This window comes from Papio anubis, chromosome 12 (genome assembly GCF_008728515.1).
Source record: "Papio anubis isolate 15944 chromosome 12, Panubis1.0, whole genome shotgun sequence".
Taxonomy (NCBI): Eukaryota; Metazoa; Chordata; class Mammalia; order Primates; family Cercopithecidae; genus Papio; species Papio anubis.
The window spans coordinates 60,078,644-60,100,464 of NC_044987.1; the positions used below are offsets into that span (position 1 = coordinate 60,078,644).

Consider the following 21,821-nt stretch of genomic DNA (forward strand, 5'->3'; position numbering starts at 1 on the left):
TGCCTGTAATCCCAGCTACTCAGGAGACTGAGGCAGGAGAATTGCCTGAGCTCGAGAGGCGGAGGTTGTGGTGAGCAGAGATTGTGCCATTGCACTCCAGCCTGGGAAACAAGCGAAACTGCTTCTCAAAAAAAAAAAAAAAAAAAAAAAGAAACAAAGAAAAAAAAAAAAACTGTGTATGTGTTCTTCCTAACTGTCCTGCTAAATTGCTGTGTGTTAAAGCCAAATAGAATAACTGTGATGTAACAAAGGGTGAGAAGTAATTGAGTTTTCCTAGAGGAAGGAAATGGAGAATCAACGTGGAAAGACTCGGAGAAGAGAAACTAAAGCAGCTTACCCTGAAAGACGGGGTTTCAAGTGCTGTACCCAATTATTGATTAGTTTTGTTTTGTTTCCCTCTAACTCTGATGGCTTGGATTTCTCTTCTACTCTCTTTCCACATCCTCCTTTGTCTGGTGAAATTCTGTTTATCTTACAAGGCGCAGTTCGAATGTCACCTACTTTGTGAAGTCTTCCTGAGTTCTCCTCACTCCCCAGGCTTTCCTCCTTGGTGCTCTTATAGCATGTTTTTATTCCCCAATAACAGAACACATAAGGCATTATCTTATAGATGGTTTATGTTCCTTCTCACTCCCTAGTAAACTGGAAGTAAATGTCCCCATGGACCTTTCATTATCATATAAAATTTAATATATTTTATTTCATAATGTATTTTATTTCATATATGTTAGTAAAAAAAATTTTAGTAACTGCTAATAATGAGAGATGGTAGAGTACAGTGGTTAAGATGTGGGCTCTGGAATCAGACAGACCTGGGTTCAAATGCTATGAAAACATGGGCAACTTATTTAGCTTCCCTGGGCCTCAATTTTCTTATTTGTAAGAGAGGAATAATGATGCTCACCTCAAATGGGTTGCTGTGAGGATTGAGTGAGCTAATACAGGCAAAGCCTTTAACAGAATGCATGCATGGCACATGCTACTTGCTGGATAAATGTCAGTTCTTATTACATGATACATACATGTTTATGTTCTGTTTTCATTTAATGTTACTTAGTGTACCTATTTCCAAAGAAACTTAACTGAGACACCAAAAGTAAATCTTTGTTCTTTGTAAAATATAATTTTACTTTATTACAAGGCTTTCAAGTTTTAAAGATATGTGAAATTGTATTTGGTTCTTTTCATCTTACGAAGAGTTTGAAAAGCTGTGACCTTCACTTAATATTTGACATTATAAGATATTCATAGATTACTCAAGTATTCCTTGTTAAATGTAGAACAGAGTAATTCATTACATCAAATAATTAGAAACAATATATTTGTCCAACAGTAGTGGAAAGGTTATGTTCTCTGTGGTGTATCTTCTGGACGGAATAAAATGCAGCCGTTAAAAATGCTGTCTGTGAAGACTACGTGATGATATCAAAATACTCCTGATAACAGTGTAGAGTGAAACAATCAGGATGTGAAATGTATACAAATATGCTTATAACTATGTAAAAACTAGATATTATCCAAAGTGCTTCAGTCCCTGGATTTTGGTATAGTCATTTTTTTCCATTTCTCGTATGTTTCATAGTGTGCTGCTTATTGTTTTTATCATTAAAAGGGAATTGTTAATAGGCTAAAGTAAAGTGATTGGAATGAAATACATTTCTACCAGTTAATCATCGTTTGGCAGCACCCAGAAGAGGACTGCTGCATACCCATTCAGGATTCTGTTCCCCAGATTTGGCTGGAAAGCCCTATTTCCTTTTGACTATGTTGAGCCCAAGGTTGAATGGCTGCAGGGAGAGTTAATTCCTGTGCACTGGGCAATGTTTCCGTTTTAGTTCTTTCTTTGCCTCCCTCCACTAACTTTGTGGACTCTGGGAAGAACTGAATCTGGATAACAAATTATATTTTTACTAGGATTTTTATAGTTCCATATTAGGTTAAATATATTTAACTTTGGTTGTATTATTAAATATAATATAACAAATAACAACACACTGCAATTACGTGATTTTGCATGCTTTAAGATTTGAGGGCACTTTAAGAAGGTTTATTTTCATTTATTTTCCTACCTTGCCTGGTAAGGGTGGTCATAAGTCATTAGTAAATGAGGAGACTGGTGAGACCTCATTTGCAGCGAGGCCATAGATCCTCTGCATTTCTGGTCTGCTGTTCCTTTCAGTGAGCCTTGTTATCTACTTATGGTAAGAATATTTTATAGTTTTTTTAAAAATCCATTTAATGATTTGTTCAGAGGAGATGTCCTCAGTGAAGTTAATGCTTTATTTTCCTTTTTTTTTGAAACAGGCAGGAAATGTTTCATGTGCCCTCAGCCTCTCTCGGGAGTTTCTTCTCTACAGTACGTAATGGATAAAAGATAAGCCAGCCACAGGTCTGACTTATGGGGAACTCCCTTCTGCTCCTGGCTTTTAATTCCTGCAAGAGAAATACAGCTATCTGTCTTTATTATCTTTTTTTTTTTTTTTTCTCACTCTGTCACCCAGGCTGGAGTGCAGTGGCGTGATCTCAGCTCACTGCCTCCTGGGTTCAAGCGATTCTCCTGCCTCAGCCTCCCAAGTAGCTGGGATTGTAGGCGCCCACCACCACACCTGGCTAATTTTCATATTTTTAGTAGAGACGGGGTTTCACCATGTTGGCGAGGCTGGTCTCAAACTCCTAACTTCAAGTGGTCCCCCCACCTCGGCCTCCCAAAGTTCTGGGATTACAGGTATGAACCATTGTGCCTGGCCCTATCTTTATTATCTTGATTTCATAATCCAGGTCACATTTCAAATTTTAGTGAAATCTTACATACTGTTCAATGCATCGGGGGAAATTTTTAAGTTAGTTGGAAAATGCTGAGAAGATATCAACCTGTCCCTTCCTTCCTCCACCCAATCAATGATATATTAGTGTTGCTTCAATGGGAAAAAGCCCAGGAGTGGGAGCTAGTTTCTTCAGAGACATTTTAAAGTCCCAGATTTTGGAAGCAGACCCAAGAATGAATGAAATCAGTGTGCACTATGTACGTAAGAAGGAAAGTGACTCAGCAGGATTGCTCAGTTTGGCTGCTCACAGAGAGATACCAGTTTTTCCCTTTACATCAGGTCTCCTTCTGTGATGCATGCATCCTGCCCAGCCAGTGGGTCACATAATTCAGCATCATCCCCCCTTCAGGGAGTCGCTTGCTAACAACAAATTGAGTTAAACAGGAGGGAGATGCTTCCTAACTCAGCTATCTGCTTGGAAATGTTTGCTTCAAAGTTATATGTGTATATTTGCTTAACATTTTAGTGGTAAATGGCTTCCTAGGTTTTTCTTTAATACAGTATTCATTTGTTTTGTTTTACTTTTGCTTTTGGGGGTGTGGTTTTTTTTCTTTGTTGTCTTTTGGTTTTGTTTTTTGAGACAGAGTCTCATTCTGTCACCCAGGCTGGAGTGCGATGGCGCGATCTTGGCTCACTGCAGTCTCTGCCTCCCAGGTTCAAGTGATTTGTGTGGCTCAGCCTCCCAAGTAGCTGGGATTACAGCCATGTGCCACCATGCCCAGCTAATTTTTATATTTTTAGCAGAGAGGGGGTTCTGCCATGTTGGCCAGACTGGTCTCGAACTCCTGGCCTCAAGTGATCCACCTGCCTTGGCCTCCCAAAATGCTGGGATTACAGGCATGAGTGTTTAGTATTTAGATACTTAAATGAGATACAAAAATCACTATTTTGTTTTAATATTTATAAAGTATTTCATATAGGACTTTACAATTGCATGTATACATAACTTTTTAATGAATCAATTTAGTAACATTACTCCCTTCTGATAATTTAGCAAACAATAGGATAAGGAAGTAGCTGTATATCTACAAACACTTGAGTAATTAGTGGTACAAACAAAATTATAATCCAAACCTTCTTTATTTCTTTGCACTTGATCTATTAAATTTTTTGCTATCCACCCAAATTGTGTGCTTTTATAGGTGGATAATAGAACATGGCAAATTGAGATTCCCAGTTTTATTTCTGGCTTTGCAATATTTTCACTGGGGTTTGGGCTAATAATTTCCATTCTCCAAAACTTCATTTCTTCTCTTATTAAAACAGAATGGTAATTTCTGCTCCTTCCTTTCCTCTTTTGCCAGGGTGATGCTTGTGGTTAGAAGCACACTGGGTTCCTCAGAGAAAGATGCTTTGGGAGCCTTAGAACAATTCAGCATCTCCTTCTGAGATGCATTGAGAGTCATGCAAAGAGACCAGCAGGCCACGGGTAGCTCTGCCAATGCATGGGGCATCTTGCAGCCAAAGTGGGTACAGACAGGTGGGCATGAACAAGACACAAGATTTATTGGGTTTCCCAAGGGCCCTGTGGGAATCCAGTCTAGAGCCAAAGTCTAGAGTCCCTCTGCCCCATACTTCTTTGCTCTGGGTCTAGGCCAGTTAGGAGATTTGAAAGATCTAGTGGAGCCAGGAATGAATTAGCTTCCAATTCTCTGGGGAAGAATAGGTTGGGTCCTTTTGCAATACGCTTTGGCTTTCTGGACTTCTCTTTCATTGCACTTATCATATTTTGTTGTAAGTGATATTTTAATGTCCTTTTTCTTCATTAGACTCTAAATTCTTGGAGGTCAGCCTGTAGCACAGTATCTGGTACATAGTAGATGTTCATTCAAGATTTACTGAATGGATGGGTGAAAGAATCAATGAATGAATGAATGAAGCTTCATCTTCCCCATATATACCATCACCCTGTCCCAGAGCAGCCATCCTCATGATCCCTTGGCCTAAGAGTTTTAAGTTCTACTTTGCTTCCTAAAGCCCTTTGCACCTTTGCATCTTCAAAGGTGCAAAGGGCTTTGGGTACTTTAAAAAAAAAAAAAACAGGTACTTAAAAAAAAAATACCAGGTACTCTTCTGGGAGTGAGGGCCTTGTGTCCTCCTGTGTGTTGACATGAGGAGTTATTCAGGAGATCCAGTTGCCCATCTTGTGCAGCAGTGAAGCTGGAGGAAACCTTGGTGGCACTCCCTGCTGCCAGTGTTTGTTAATCCCTATTTTATATTCCCTGCTCTGATTTCTTCCAGGCCCAGATAATAAGAGGATGGCCAGGAATGTCTTGAAATATGAAAGGCTCTTGGCAGAGAGCCCCAACCAGGTGGTAGCTGAGGCTGTCATCCAGAGGCCCAATATACCCCACCTGCAGACCAGAGACACCTACGAGGGGCTATGTCAGACCCTGGGTTCCCAGGTAGGATTCCTCAGGGAAAGAGAAAGGGGGAGAGGCCTGGCTAGAGTGTGAGAAACTAGAATTGGGATAACATGAGGGGATAGAGCTGATGCATTAAAAACAATAAAGCTCACTTGGGCAGCATCAGAGTGACCACATTCTGTATCTTTTGCATTCCAATTTTTTATGCCATAGTTCCCCTAAGTTGAATTTTGCTCCTAGACCCTTCTTCTCTTGTGCTTATCCTATTCTTTCTTTCCAGCCCACTCTCTACCAGATCCCTAGCCTCTACTGTTCCTATGAGACCAATTCCAATGCCTACCTGCTGCTCCAGCCCATCCGGAAGGAGGTCATCCACCTGGAGCCCTACATTGCTCTCTACCATGACTTTGTCAGTGACTCAGAGGCTCAGAAAATTAGAGAATTTGCAGAACCATGGGTGAGTGTCCTGAGAACCCGCCAAGAATTTCTCTTTGTGTCTTCACATGCCTGGAGTTCAGGAGTCTTCAGAATAGGCAACCTGAACAACTAGACACCTCAAAGAGCGAAGGAGTTCAGAATGCCAACCATTCCATAAAACTAATCCATGGTGGAAAAAAATCACAATAGTGCTTGCCTCTGGAGGGAAAGGATTAACTGGATGATGTGCAAGAGGATTCTCTAGGGTATTGAAAATGTGCTCTCGATATCTTGTTAGGGACATGGTACATGTGGCTGTATGCATTTGTCAAAACTCACCAAATGGTCCACTTGAGACCTGTGCATATCATTGTATGTAAGTTTAACCTAAGAAAACGCAAATAAAAAAGAACACTTCAAAAGTGTCAACCATTCCATATAATCGGTAGAGGTGGGGAAAAGGGTGAAATGACAGTGGCAAGGAGTAAAATCCTAGCACCTATTTACAGAGTTAGAGTAGAAAGCTGAACTTCAGTATTTGTTAAAAAGGAAACTGAGGCCCAGAGAGGGGAAGGGACTTGTTAAGGTCACACATATAGCTAGAGCCACAGCTAGAACTTAGAGGTACAGTAGTCCCCCTTATTTGCAATTTTACTTTCTGTGGTTTCAGTTATTCTCAGTGTAGTACAATAAGATATTTTAAGAGAGAGAGGTCATTTTCCCATAACTTTAATACAGTATATTATTATTATTATTCTATTTTATTATTGTTAATCTCTGTGCCTCATTTATGAATTATAACATATAATTATAAATTAAACTTTGTACTTCAATTATAATCATGATTATAATGTTTTAAAAACAACCAAAGGAGGCCAGAGTGGTCAGGGCTAGCGGGCCCAGCAAAGGTGCAGGGCTTCAACTGAGTCTTCAAAGATGGGCAGGATGTGGCGAGAGAGAGAGAAGTGATGAGTGAATGTGCTTTGGGAAAGGGACAGTGACTAGGAAGCAGAGATATTCAACACAAGCCACTGAGGCGTCTGTCTTCAGTTCCCATGGGGGAGCCACTACCACGTGAGCCCAGGGCTGATTCCTGGGAGAACCACAGACCAGACAGGCATCAGCAGCCCCAGAAAGACGCTTCTAGGGGAAGGAAGTGTGCCAAGGTCTGTGCATGCCAAATGGACGACATGGCCGTGAACGATTAAATAGACATCTCTGGGTAGGTCACTTCTCCTGTTTCCATGGCAACAGGGCTGTTTTAAGGAAAAATTTAGTTATAATTTAGTTATAATGTAATTATAATTATTATTAAATTATAATCATGATTAAATTAAATTTTGATTAAAGCCATCCCACGCTGTCTTCACTCAAAGACCCAGCCTGACAGAGCAGCCTCTATATGGGACATTGCCAGTCTCATGGAAAAGGAAATAGACAAATGGCAAACATGAGCTGGCTCATAAAGCTTCTGCGTGGAAGTGCCAGATGTTACTTCCACCCATGTTTCATTGGTCATAGCAAAACATGTGGCCACTACTGCAGTCAACAGCGAGGTTCTAATTCTTCGACAGGTAAAGCACTGCAAGTCACCAAGCCGAGCTGGATGTCAATGGGAAGAGGACATTTAATCTTCCATTTGGAAGCATGCTAAATATTAAAAAATAATGCACCTCTATAAGCATGTTGCCTCTTTAAAGATATTGTCTCAGAATTATTTGTGTCAAGCCAGACATTGTGCCCTTAACATGTGCAGTTCATCCAGGCAGCCGTTAGTCATTCATCAAGACAATAGAGCCCACCGTGTGCCAGACACTGGCCTGAGTGCTGGGCTTTTACAGTGAGATGAAGTATTGGTTCTTTCCTCTTGGGAACTTAGTGCATAATGGTAAAAAACAAATATTTACACTAAGCTATGATACATGCTATCATAGAGGTGTGTGCAGGGAGTTGTACTATGCAGATAAAAAAGGGAGGCTTCCTGTAAAGAAAAGGCAATTGGGTGAAGAACAGATGGGTAAGGGAGGAAGAATCAGGGAAGGCTTCACTGTGGAGGTGACATCTATCAGAGAAAGAAGGTGGCAAAGGGTATTCCAGAAAGACAAAACAGTATGTGCAAGGGCAACAGTATGTGACATGTGGTATGTTCAGAGACTGGACAGAAACTTGGTGGCTGAAGTGTGCAAGGGATGGGGACGAGAGGTAATAGGAGATGAGGCTAGATGTGAGACACCATTAGCAGATGCTATAAATGCCATGGAAGGGAGTTTGGATTTTATCCTGTAGGCAGCAGGAGAGCTGTTGGACAGTTTTAATGGGAGAATTGCACGATCATGTCTGATTTTTAAGGAAGATTGTCACAGCAGACATGGATTGGAGGAAGAAGAGGAGCAATCATCATTTCATCTAAAATCCCCTCCAGGACAGTCTAGAATCTTTGCACAGAAGTTTTTTGAGATAATTAAGCCCCACTGGTGAATTAGAGCAAACAGGTTCAGCTTTGCAGTGAGCCAGCAGTAGTAGCTTTTGGCCAACAGCTACTGTTTGCTTAGAACAGCCCTGTTACCATGGTAATGGGAGAAGTGACCCACCCAGAGACGTGGATTTAAATGTTCATGGCTGTGTCGTCCATTTGGCATGCACAGATCTTGGCACACTTCCTTCCCCTAGAAGAGTCTGTCTGGGGCTGCTGATACCTGTCTGGTCTGTGGCTGTCCCAGGAATCAGCCCTGGACTGACATGGTAGTGGCTCCCCCATGGGAACCGAAGACAGACGCCTCAGTGGCTTGTGTTGAATATCTCTGCTTCCTAGTCACTGTCCCTTTCCCAAAGCACACCCACTCATTACTTCTCTCTCTACTTCTGGCACATCCTGCCCATCTTTGAAGACTCAGTTGAAGCCCTGCACCTTCATTGGGCCGCTAGCCCTGACCAGTCTGACCGCCTTTGGTTCATTTTTTAGAGCACCTTTTAGAGCCACATACAATTACCTATTCCTCCTCTGAACTCTAAGCTTTTTCTCACCGGTTGTTTGGTACTTAATTTTTAAATCTATTCTGCCGTTTATGTGTTGTCTGACATCACCGACAGTTTCCTGGGTCAGCATCCTGTTTCCCCAGTCAGATTGTAAACTAGCAGGCATCATCTTTCTGCAAATGCCTTGCCCATGTTCTTCCCATTGCTGCCAGAGTAATCTTTAAAAGCTCAGGTCTGACCACTCAAGCCCTTGCTGAAACTCTTTAATGGGTCACTTTTGCCCTTGAGTGCTTACAAGTCTCCATGGCCTGGCTGCTGCCAACCCCTTCCACCACATCTCCCCCAGCACTTGATGCTCCAGCTGCACGCTCTTCTGTCTGCCTGGAATGAGCTGCCCTTGACTTTTCACCTGTATGATTCCAGTGTGTCTCGTGGACATCCTGGAAAGACTTCCTGTCCCTCATAAGAAGGGGCTATGTGCCCCTCTCTGTATTTCCATGGCATTCTATACTTGCCTATTATGGCCTCATTAGATGTCTTAGGGGCAGGGACATTGTCTGGGTTAACATATTGTTTTTCCAGGGCCTAGCACAGTGCTTAGCACAGAGAACAACCAATAAATATTTGCTCCAAAAAATGAGTGACTGGTACGTGGACAATTAATGATTGTTACAGGAATTAAGTATAAGGTGGCTCCTTAATTTGGAGTGGAGAAGGGAATCCTCAGGGTTTTTTTTTTTCTTTTTCTTTTTTTTTTTTTTTTTAACCATTGATTTGGCCCTAAAAGAACAGAAGGGAGCATCTCTCTTCTGTGAGTCTCTCCTCTACAAATGGCTCAGGACAGCACACCAGGGACAATGGATAGAGGCAACATCAATCCCCTTCTGATTTCCTGCTTCATAAGATTGTAGAGCCACATGATGAGAGGAATTCGCAAGCACATGTTGTTCCTGTGCTGCATTTTATAGATGGGGAAACAGGCCCAAGGAAAGGAAGAGGCTTTTCCAAGACTGTCTACCTGGTTTAGCAGGAGGGACAATGACATTATGGAAGCTTCAGAGAAGGGAAAGAGCTTCTGTCTGTGTAGCTCATTGCCCCAGGCTCTGCCTGCCTGTGAAGCACCAGAGCTGGGTCTGAGCCCTGTGAGTACCTTTAAGCACAGTGCCCTGTTTCATTCATTCATTTGTTTATTTAACCAGTACTAAGCACCTACTCTACCGCCAGGCATTGAATGGACCGTGGGGATACAGCACTGAAAAAAGGCCAAGTCCTTGCCCTCATGAGCTAACATTCTGATGACAGAGGCATTTACCCTCATATAAATAAATAATATTTCTCTTTCTGTCCCTGGATTTTGCAATTAGGAGACACTTTATTTAAAAATAATTTAGGCCTGCTTTGGTGGCTCATTCCTATAATCCCAGCACTTTGGGAGGCTGAGGCAGGAGGATCCCTTGAGACCAGAAGTTCAAGACCAGCCTGGGCAACAAAACAAGACTCCATATCTACAAAAAACATTTTTAAAAAAAATTAGCCAGGTTTGGTGGCATGTGCTTATGGTCCCAGCTATTTGGGAGGCTGAGGTGGGAGGATTGCTTGAGTCTAGGAGTTGGAGGCTGTAGTGAGCTATGATTGTACTACTGTACTCCAGCCTGGACAACATAGCAAGACCCTGTCTCTAAAGATAATAATAATAATAATTTAAATGCTGTACCTAGACATTCAGAACAAAAGAGAGGCATTTAATTAAACTAGTGTTATCAAAACTGTTGTTGTCTTTTCATAATCAAGGCAGTTGCAGCTATGAAAATCTCACAAGTACCCTCAACATCTATAACTATTATATATCAATTTTTTTAAAAAAGTAGTTGTAGCAAAACCAGATTCTGATTCTCTGTAAGGAAAGGCTTTCGTTAGAATATTCAAAAGGAGCAAGGTACCTCTGAGTGTAGAGAGTTTCCTGTTGCTGGAGGTGTTCGTTTAATTCGACAAACACTTACGAAGTGCTTACCATAGGCCAGGCCCTGTGCCTGACCCCGGGAAACAAAGACGAATGAGAAATAGCCCCTGTTTTTACCTAACTCACAGTCTTGCAGATACAAAAGGGATTCAAATAACAGTTCAATTCAACTTAGCAAACTTTTATCAGGTGCTTACTGTCGACTAGACACACTGTTAAAGGTTATTTTCAACTCTACGATTTTTAGTCCCTTATGGTCTTTTATTTTCAGGATTGATAGCTGTCCCTAAATTAGTCCCACATGCAAAATGTCCTCTAATTAGGGAGGAACTGGCGTCTGTTATGTTTATGCTTAAGGGAGGAGCATATCTGTCGAATGACAAGCCTTTCCTTTTGCATCATAACCACTTGGACTTTGTCTTACATCCTTCCCACCAGCTACAGAGATCAGTGGTGGCATCAGGGGAGAAGCAGTTACAAGTGGAGTACCGCATCAGCAAAAGGTAAGAAGGGCCCTTCCTTGGTCATACCTGCTGCCCACCCTCAGGCCCGTAGCATACCTGACTGCCAGTCAGCAACAGCTGTTCAGGGACCGCCAGAGGTGGAGAACCCCTAGTTCACGTTTATAGCGATACATTCTTTTTAAGAGGGAGAAGTTTCCACTCCCCTTTCCCAGATTGTTAGATCATCTGAGGATTTAACTAGAAGGCCATTCGAGAGAGACTTGGAAGAGCTCCTCTGGCCTAAACCAAAAAATAAGTCTGTAGTTGTTCTTCTAAACAGGATTGCTTTTCCAGAAGATACAGTCCTGTCTACATTTGTAATTTTAACTTTACAAGATTCTGTTCCCACCTCCTGACTCATATTCAAAGCATGACTTGCCAACAATGAGACCAGAAGGACAAATAGACTCTGTGGCCCTGATGGCTTCTGTAGAGGAGCAGATTCAGCTGTGAGAGCCCAGCTTTATCCCAACCCTCCAGCCCTGCCCACCCCCCACTGCAGCCCTTTACTTGCATCCACCAAAGACATGTGAGACAGTGATGTCAGCATCCTTGGCAAGAGGCCAGACCTCAGAATGGGGATTCGTTTGTGCTGTCTGGGAAGGGAGGTGAGTGATCAAAGCTGTGATTCAGAATCATTTGGCTTAACTTACTTGGTCTGGTACATTAAGGGCCTTTCATACTAGTAGTTATTCTCTAAGCTATGGAAGGTCCCTATGACCTCAGCTTCATTGCTTTTTCTAACCTTTCTGATATTGTAGTGTCAGAGAGAAAATTCAGCCTTGGGTTAGTTGCTTCCAGGGGAGCAGGTCGTATTTTCTTCCCTTTTCAGAACAAGAAACTACTTTCTTTCTCTGCTTGCATCACTCTTCAGCTCTTTGACTTTTGATTCTGTCCTCACAACTTCACTGGAGCTGGTCTCCCAAAGGTCACCAGGGAACTTCTAATTACCAAATCATTTTCCTGCTCACACACCTTCACTGACTACCCATTATCCATAAAGTCAAGTCCAGATTCCATATCACAGTGTTTTCAGCTTTCTGTGTCATGCCCTGAGGCTGCTTCTCCAGCTGTATCTCCCGTTACTTCTTCCTATCTCCTTATGCATAATTGATTGCCACACCTCCATGTCAGTGCTTATGCTGTTTCTTCAGGCTGGAATACTCCTACATCTTTTCCATCTATTGAAATTTTATGTACCCTTCAAAATTTGGCCTAAATGTCACCATCTTACCTGAGTGCCCCACTGGAATGAACTTCTTCTTCCTCTGTGCTCCCCAGCACTTTAAAGTCTGTTTCTCAATTTTTCTCTGTACCTTACTTTGTTCTTAGTTATATTTGTGTTTATCCTTTCTCCCATAATCCATGAGCTCTTAGAAGGCAATAACCCTGTCTTGGGGATCTCTGTAAACCTAAGAGCATGTGGCATAGCACTCTGCTTGCACTCTATTTAAAATAATGAACACATTAGTTCATCAAAAGCAAAGAGCAAAGAAATGGTCTTCCATATCATGCCAAGGCTCTTCCCTCAGAGCTTTATGGTCTCCCCAGGAGGCCCACTGGCTTTAGGGAGCACTTCCTCATTTTCCAGGGACATAAATTCTGATTCCAAAATTGCCACTTTGTCAGAACCTCAACAAGACATTCAGGAAAAGAGACTGAACTCTGCTGTTTGGTCTTTGCCCTATCCTGGCTTGTCTTGCAGTAGAGCAGAGATTTTCCTGTGTTTAAAAGTAACACTAACATATAGCTCACAAAGTGTCTTCATAAGCATTGCCTCTCACAATCTTTTTAAGTCTGTGAAGTAGACATTATTATCATCCCAATTTTATAGACAGCACACTGACCCTTAGAGAGGTTAGTGGTTAAATACTTCACTTAGGATCACAGAGGATTGGGGACTCGTCACATTTCTCTAAATCTCAAGCTTTTCCCACTGTATCCGGGTCCCTCTGTTCAGATGTCTCTACACCATAGTAGCTTTGAAGGCAGGGGTTTTGTCTTATTCCTCTTTGTATCTCAATGCCATGAGATTGTTGAGGTAGAGAACAAAGTGAACTGGGCAGACATACCATGAGGAATGAGTAGGTAATTAGGCAGTTATGTCTGTCTTCCCTCCCTCTCTTCCTTCCTTCCTTCCATCCTTCCTTCTGGCAATTAACATAATTTATTTGTTTATTCACTCATTCAGAGACATCATTTAGTCATTTCAGGCATCAGATCATTGATGCTTCAATCTGTGGTGTGTTTTAGTGCCTGGCTGAAGGACACCGTTGACCCAATGCTGGTGACCCTTAACCACCGCATTGCTGCCCTCACAGGCCTTGATGTCCGGCCTCCGTATGCAGAGTATCTGCAGGTGGTGAACTATGGCATCGGAGGGCACTATGAGCCTCACTTTGACCACGCTACGGTAATGGTGGAGTCAGTGACCAATCCTCTGGGGTAGGAAGCCAGGGCATTATTTATTTCTCTGAGGCAGAGCTCTTGTAGGCTCTCAGGGAATACTAAGTGAAACCTTAGAACAAAGGTTCTTGTTCTAGAAACATCTGAAAGCATTAGTTTCAAGCATATTGTTGCTGACTCATTTTCTTGTCTGCCACCATCTCTCTTCTAAAATTTGCTGGTGAGGGAAGAATGTGGCTTGTCATGGAATCATCTGACTTCTTCACTCAGGGACTTCCTGGTGAGGATTGTCCTTCCTCCAGTAACTCTTCTATCCTCATGATCTCAACTGGCCATCTTTGCTGATAATAGCAAATATATATATTTTTTTAATTTTAGATTCATGTGGTATATATGCTTGTTTTTTGTTTACGTATTTATTTATGTATTTTTTTTTTTCTTTATAGGCAGGGTCTTGCTCTGTTGCCAAGGCTGCAATGTAGTGGCACCATCATAGCTCACTGCAGCCTTGAACTCCTGGGCTAAGCGATCCTCCCATCTCAGCCTCCCAAGTAGCTCTAGGACTACACCTGGCTAATTAAAATTTTTTTTTTTGTAGAGACAAGGTCCTGCTATGTTGCCCAGGCTGGTCTTGAACTCCTGGGCTCAAGCAATCCTCCCACCTCAGTCTCCCAAAGTGCTGACATTACAGGAGTGAGCCACTGCACCCAGCCGTGCTTGTTATATGGGTATTACATGTGTAATGGTGGGGACTACAATTCCAGTGTACCCATCACCCAAGTATTGAATGTTGTACCTGATACGTAATTTTTCAACTCTCACTCCCCTTTCACCCTCCCCCATTTTGGAGTTTCCAGTGTCTGTTACCTGCATCTTCATGTCCATGTGTACCCATTGTTTAGCTCCCACTTATAAGTGAGAACATGCAATATCTTATCTTCTGCTTTTGAGTTAGTTCACTTAGGATAATGGCCTCCAGCTCCATCCATGTTGCTGCAGAGGAAATGATTTCATTCTTTTTATGGCTGGAGAGTATTCCATGTTGTATATATACCATACTTTCTTTATTAAATCAACCACTGATGGACATTTAGGTTGGTTCCATTACTTTGCTGTTGTGAATAATGCTGCAGTAAGTATCTGGGGGCAGGTGTTTTTTCTTTAATATAATACTTTCTTTTCCTTTGGGTAGATACCCAGTAGTGATTTTTGAGGATTAAAATCACCTCCCCAACATTGATCTATAAATTGAACCCCAGCTTTATGAAAATTCCAGGAGGGTTATTTTTATAGAAATTAATAAGCTGATCCTAAAATGTATATGGAAATGCAAAAAACCTAGAGCAGCCAAAACAATTTTGAAAAAGAAGAACACATTGGAGGACACACACTACTTGATCTCAAAACTTAGTATAGAGCTACAAGAATCAAGGCAGTGTGGTACCAGTGTAAGGAGAGACACATAGGTCAATGGAACAGAACAGAGTCCAGAAACAAACCAACACATTTATGATCAATTGATTTTGACAAAGGTGCCAAGGAAATTCAGTGAAGAAGATATAATCTTTTCAATAGATGGTATTGGAACAATTTAATATCTATCTGCAAAATAATAATGACTATACATCCTTATCTCACACCATATATGAAAATTAACACAAAATGGATCATAGATGTAAATGTAAAACTATAAAACTTCTAGAAGAAAACATAAGAGAAAATTTTTGTGACCACAGGTTAGGCAAAGATTTCTCAGATAGGACACCAAAGTATAATCCATAAAAGAAGAAAAAAACTGATAAATTGGACCTTATCAAATTAAAATTCTTCGCTTTTCAAAAAACATCATTAGAAAAGGAAAAGATAAGTCACCAACTAGGAGAAAATATTTGCAAATCATATATTTGGTAAAGAACTTGTATCCAAAATATCTATAGAACCTTTATAACTCAGTAATAAGATAATTCAATTTTTTTAATGGACAAAAAGTTATTTGAGTAGGCACCTCTCCAAAGAGGATAAATGAATGGCTGAGAAGCATATGGAAAGATGCTCGACATCATTAGGGAAATGCAAATTAAAACCACAATGAGATAGCACTGCACTCTCTTACGATGGCTACAATAAAATAAGATAATGCCAAGTGTTGGTGAGGATGTGGAGGAACTGAAGCTCTCATACACTGCTAGTGGGAATGCAAAATTATACAGAGACTTTGGAAAAAAGTTTGACAGTTTCTTAAAATGTTAAAGGTTCACCTACTTATGATCCAGCCATTTCACACCTATGTATTTTACCCAAAAGAAAAAGAAAATATGTCTCTACAAACACTTGTACACAAAAGTTTATAGTAGCTTTATTTGTAATAACCAAGAATTGGAAACAGCCCAGATGTCTGTCAATAGGTGAATGGATAAACAAATTTTGATATATCTGCACAATGGAATGCTATAGAGAGAAAGCAGATAAGTGGGTTGCCTGAGGTTGGAGGTGGGAGCAGGGATTGACTGCTAATTGGCATGAAGGAACTTTTCAGCAGATGGAAGTGTTCTGTGTTCTAAACCTCAATTGTGGGAATGATTGGATGACTGTTAAAATTTACTAAAACTTATTGAACAGTAGGCTTACAAGGGGTGAATTTTATGGAATGTAAATCATATCTCAAACTGTTCCATGACAAAAAGAAAAGAGTATGTCTCTTCAGCAAGTAATTGGAACTCTGGCCTTCTGATTTGGTATTCCTACAGAATAATTATCTGTAATATTTTATATATTAATTGCTACATTTCACAGAAAACTCAGAGGTGCAATTAACCCCTTATATAGTACTTTCATTACTGACAAGTAGTTCTCTTTGGTTAGTATACAATTTTTTTATACAAGTATCTAATAAATTAGTAAAAAAAAGAAAATTGTATTGAGTACCTGCCAGCAAAGACGGGCACATACTCCAGTAGGTGTAGCTCAGAACTATATCCCATCTTTGACGCCCCCATTTTACTTCTATTTGTATTAATAATGGGATCCTGCCTGTCCCACTGGTGCCATGTGCGTAAAATAATGATATGTTCTGTTTTTTTCTCAGTCACCAAGCAGCCCCCTCTACAGAATGAAGTCTGGAAACCGAGTTGCAACATTTATGATCTATGTGAGTCTTGCTCTGGGCTTCTTACTTCATGACTGACTATAGCTCTACTTTATTTTATTGTTTTCAAAGCAATTTCATATATTGATTTTATCTGGTACTCAGCGCAAAAATCTCCCAGAATTTTGCAAATTTCAGACAGCATTTTTGATAGGCACTGTAGGAGATGTAAAGAAATACAAGACAAGGTTTCTACCCTTAAAGAGCTGACAGTGTGTAAATCTAAATATGACCTTGGTATGGGCAGTGGATTAGGATGGGAAGTAGAGCTCCACTGAAGGCAAAGAGATAGAGAAACTTGAACAACACAGGAGGAGGATCTGAGAGTCTGTGTCCTTGAGGTCTCATGGACTAATCAGTGTTGAAAAACAACCCATAGATGAGGTTGTGGAGCTGTGGGGAGAGACAGGGATGAGGAATGAGGCAGCAGATTTACAAGAGGGAAGAATAGAGACACTGAGAGAAATTCAGCGAGTGCTGCCTCTGATATTTAGTGAAAATTATCTTCCTTATCTCTCTATAAAATCTTCAGTAAAATCTTCATGACATCCCTTTCAAAATAAAACAATAAATTGTACTTCTCTCCTAATTCCTGGCCTGATCAGGATTCGGCCCCAGTCTGTATCATCTCACCTATCCCCTTTCCTTCAGATCATGTGGGTTTACTTCCTTCTCTGTGGCAAGCCATAATTTCAATCACCTGTCACTGGAAGAGATTATTAGAATTAATCACTTATTAGAAGAGATATCTTACTGTTCACTGAAGGGGCTCTATATAACAACCAAGGATGAAGTCCTTGTTTCAGGCTCATTAGAATAACAGACATCCTGCACCCCAGCTTTTCCTCTTCTATTAGAACTGTTTCTGGTCTCCACAGGACAGCCAAGAAAGGGCAGTTGGAGGCCAGCATTCTGTGTAGTCTTTAATGCCAGCAATGTCAATGTGTTTCTCTATGTGGCTCAGTTCTGTACTTCCTATGGAACTGAAAGGCTTCCACTTACAATGGTGTCTGGCCTCATTCTGATCATTGGAGCTGCAGCTGGTTGCATCTCTGGTTTAGCACTCCAACTGTCATGGGAGGTCACAGACAGTGAAAGAATGAACTACTGCCAAATAAATAAGGCATCTAGGGCACAATATATCTCTGTTCTTTATCCCCTCAGTATCTCCTATGGCTTGTTCCCTGGTTACAGGGCCCCAGTTACTATAGCAAAGGTAGCATGGGTATAAAAGCCCAGTAATTTTAAATGGCAAATGCATGTGTGTGTGTTTGTGTTTGTGCACGCACTCTCACACACTTTCACATGCATGTGCATGAATGTGCATTTGGGTTTTAAGTATTTGAGACACAGTGGAATGTAATGCACTTTTTGTTTGGAGTCAGTTGACCTAATCCTGATTCTGCCACTTACTATGTGACCTCAGCACAGATTACATCTATTATTTGAGCTCACTTTTTGCCCTGTGCTTCCTCATAGTGTTGTTGTGAGGATCTGATGAGATAATGTAAGAAGGGATGTCACTCTGGAAAGTTCCATACTGTATGTTTCTGTCATTGTATCCTACAGAACAATTAAAGGAAAGGGTCTCATAAAGGGGAATCAGTATCGTGGGACCTGGGAAGTGCTAGATTATGCCTGTCTTTTATCTGCAGGTTGGGATTTCTTGAGACAATTTCAAGACAAACATTTCTCAAGACAAATGTTAAGGTCTGTGGGAAACCTAAGACTGATATTCTAGGGAGGAAATAATCTTTAAGAAGTACAGAGGATTGAGTTGAGATCCAGTTGGTGATTTTCTGCTCAGATTGGACATAAGATCAGTCCCAAGCTGGGTGCAGTGTGTGCACCTGTAGTCCCAGCTACTTGGCAGGCTGAGGCAAGAAAATCGCTTGAGCCCAGCAGTTTGAGTCCAGCCTGGGTAACAGAGTGATACCCTGTCTCTATTAAAAAAAAAAAAAAAAATTCAGCCCCAATACAAAACAGTAGAAGGTATACAGAGGGAAGATTTCTCTCCCTTCCCCACTGTTCTCATGGCCCATGCTGTGCTCATGAGCTTCATTGCATGCAAAATCTGATTTTCTTTTTAGTGTGTTGGCTATGTCATTCCTTTCCACCATATTGTACAACCACAGGTAAAAGAATGCAAGAAAGTCCAGGTTGCCCCTTACTGGCAAAGGCTGGAATAGAATAATCTAATTTGTTAGTTACTTAAACACAAGGAACCAATTGTTGTTCTTGTCGGCTTTCCCAGTGTGCTACAGGGGGAGCCAAGGAATGCTGATAGTCACCACTGCCATTTCCAGGTTCCAAATCACCACGTCAGTTCACTTGCATCTACCAAGGGCCAGCATCCTACCTCCTATACCTCTTGCTCTGTAACACAAGTAAATGTGCTGGGATCTGACTGCCATAAGATTAAAGAGCATGAACCTTCCGGTAGATAGTGCTAGGCAGCGTGAGGTAAAACTGGCACTTTTGTGTGATGCAACTGCTGCAAAAATAATTTAGCAAAATGTGTAAGAAGTATAAAACTTACGCATATCCTTTTGACCCCATAATACTAGTGCTAAGACTCTTTCCTATGAAAACAATCCAAAATGCAAAGTGATTTGTTTTCATTAAGTTGTTCAGTGCAGTGTTGTTTATAATAGTAAATGTTTGAATATGACCTAAATTTCCAAAGGTGTAGCATGACGGTTATGAGCGGGGGCTTTGTAGTCACACGGCACTGGCTCAGCTCAAATCCTGGCTCTGTCTCGGAAGAGTCATGTGACCTTTTATAAGGTACCTAAGCTCTCTGAGACTTGGTTTCTTCATCTGTAAAATGAGAAGAGTTAAAAATAATAACAATTGTAACTCCTAGAATTGTTTTGAGGAATAAATGAGATAATATATTTGTAAGGACATAGTGTAACGTCTAGCATATAGTCAGTGCCCAATAAATGTCAACTATCACTAAGTCAACTGTAACTTTTTTCTGGATGGTACAATGATAAGTATTGTTATTTAAAAATATTTTCCTGTTTTAAAAAAGTTTATAATTATTATATATTTCTGTGACAACCAGAAAAAAAGCTTCACATTAAGAAAACATATCCATAATCCTAGAACAGACCAGTGATGAAACTCCTTAGCTTGGGTTTCCTGGAGAGGAGCAGAGTGATCTGGAGAATACGCCAAAGGTGTAATGAGTAGTTCCTATGATGCTCAGCTTCCAAGAAGAATCATAGTCTAAACTGGTTTTCAAGCCACAAGTCATGATCCGTTATAGGTTGTGAGATTAGTTTAGTGGTTCTGATGAGCATTTCAGAGAACTACGCTAGAATAGAATAAAACAAAATAGAGAAGATCAGAAGTTATCTCAGTAAGAATGTTTTATGACAATTATATTTCAGGCTCTGTGTGTGTGTGTGTGTGTGTGTTTGTGTGTGTGTTTGTATGTGTGTGTGCGTGTCTTGGGTCATTATTTAAAATGTATTTTTTCCTAAGGGTCTCAGTCAAAAAAGTTTGAATCTACTTATTGTAGCCCTCAATAAGGATGTTAACTGGAAGGGAAAAGAAAGAAGGAATACCAAAACATTGTCCTCTTGTGTCCCTGTAGGCAACACCAATGCCATTGAGTAGGCTCCTGAAATTCCTCCTAAGTTGGATCACTGTCTTTCAAGTATTTCTCTCAGAGTTGAATAGAAGACTGTGGGAAGGAATCTATGCAGAAATGACGTCATATGACAGGGTAGGGAAGTAGGTGGCTGTTTTAACTCTGGCTTCTTCCTCTGGTCTTGTAGCTGAGCTCGGTGGAAGCTGGAGGAGCCACAGCCTTCATCTATGCCAACCTCAGCGTGCCTGTGGTTAAGGTGAGTGGGGCCCTGGTCCCAGAAGATGGAGTTGAGGGAGTGCAGCGCTCACCCCCTAACCTTCACGCTCTCTGTGCTTGCAAGCCCATTCCTGGGAGGAGGGCCAAAAAGAGATCTTCCCCAGTTCTCAGAATCACAGATCATCCAATAGTCTTCTTTACTATCACAAACATACTTGTCACTTGTGCCTCTATTTGTTATTTTATTTACACTTACCTCGCGAGTAGATGATTACACATCTGTCTTCCCTGTCACAGTACAGCTCCTCAAGATAAGAGCTCTGTTTTATTTACTTTGGATCCTCTACAGCACCTAGTTCCTTCCATTATTAGTTCAGTCCACATTAAGAGCTAGAGACACAGTGGGTGCAGAGGGAAATTCATAGCCCTTTGATCCAGGAGTTTACAGAGATGTCAGCAGGCATTCTGATGGTGCAATAGGAATTTGGAAAGGATAGGCACTGAGGAGAACCGAGTGTAAGAGGTTTGCTTCATGAATGAGCATTTCCTCCAAATTTCAGATCAGTCCAACTCCCTGGCAGCCCTTACCTAATTTAGGAATGAAATGTAGATAACTAAATGAGATCATTCCTATAAAGCAGGTAGTACAGTGCCTGACGCATTCTAAGCATTTGATAAATTAATGCCAGGTATCTCTGAATGCTCAGGAACTTGGTGCCTCTTGTAGGCTTGGGAACATAGAGACTGCCAATGCATCCTGGAAAGCTCTTCATGACCTGGGGTTTTGTCTACTTTGAGGGCCAAGGTTAAAGTAATTTGACTACAGGAAGTAGATAGGGCAAAGAAGCAGTGTGTGGGGGAAAAAGATACAGGATTTAGCGTCAGAACACCTGGGCTTGCGTCCTCACTTTGCTCCTTCTTTTGCTGCATTATTTAAAGCCCTGGGCCTCCAGTTCTTTGCTAGGAAAATGGGGACTATGATACTGCCTGCTCCCTGAAGGTGTTAGTCATAAGTGCCTACGGGAGGAAAAGCTTCTGAGTTGGTGATGTGCTTGGCTGTGTAAGGAATATTTTGTTCCACCTTGTGGTTTTGTTGGGTGTTTCTCCTCAGTGACCCAATGACAAACATGCTCACCTTTCTCCCAGAACTCACCATGCTGTCTTGTTCAGGTCTGTTTTATGTCTGTTTCTTGTGAGCTCCTGGAGAGCAGAACTGGACGTGATTTGTCTCTGCAGCCCCAGGACCTGGGGTGCAGTGGACTCTGTCAGTGACCCATGCATGAATGAGTAAATGGCAACTTATGCCATTTTGTGCCATTTTATGCATGCATTGCCCCCAGACTGCATGGAAAGGCTTCTTCAATGACATGCCTGCATTTGTCCTTAGTATGTGCTTCCCGAGGACT

At 41.3% G+C, this 21,821-nt stretch overlaps 1 protein-coding gene across 3 annotated transcripts in view; it reads left to right on the forward strand.

The window, feature by feature from the left end:
• Positions 1-21,821, forward strand: part of P4HA3 (prolyl 4-hydroxylase subunit alpha 3) — a 44,149-nt gene that overhangs the window by 14,562 nt on the left and 7,766 nt on the right. For all 3 annotated transcript variants that reach the window (XM_003910404.5, XM_031653134.1, XM_031653133.1), the window contains exons 5-11: positions 2,305-2,356; positions 5,067-5,230; positions 5,472-5,648; positions 10,983-11,047; positions 13,301-13,460; positions 16,539-16,601; positions 20,387-20,455. In XM_003910404.5, coding sequence (XP_003910453.3) covers positions 2,305-2,356; positions 5,067-5,230; positions 5,472-5,648; positions 10,983-11,047; positions 13,301-13,460; positions 16,539-16,601; positions 20,387-20,455 — 750 coding nt within the window. The remainder of the gene's footprint in view (positions 1-2,304; positions 2,357-5,066; positions 5,231-5,471; positions 5,649-10,982; positions 11,048-13,300; positions 13,461-16,538; positions 16,602-20,386; positions 20,456-21,821) is intronic.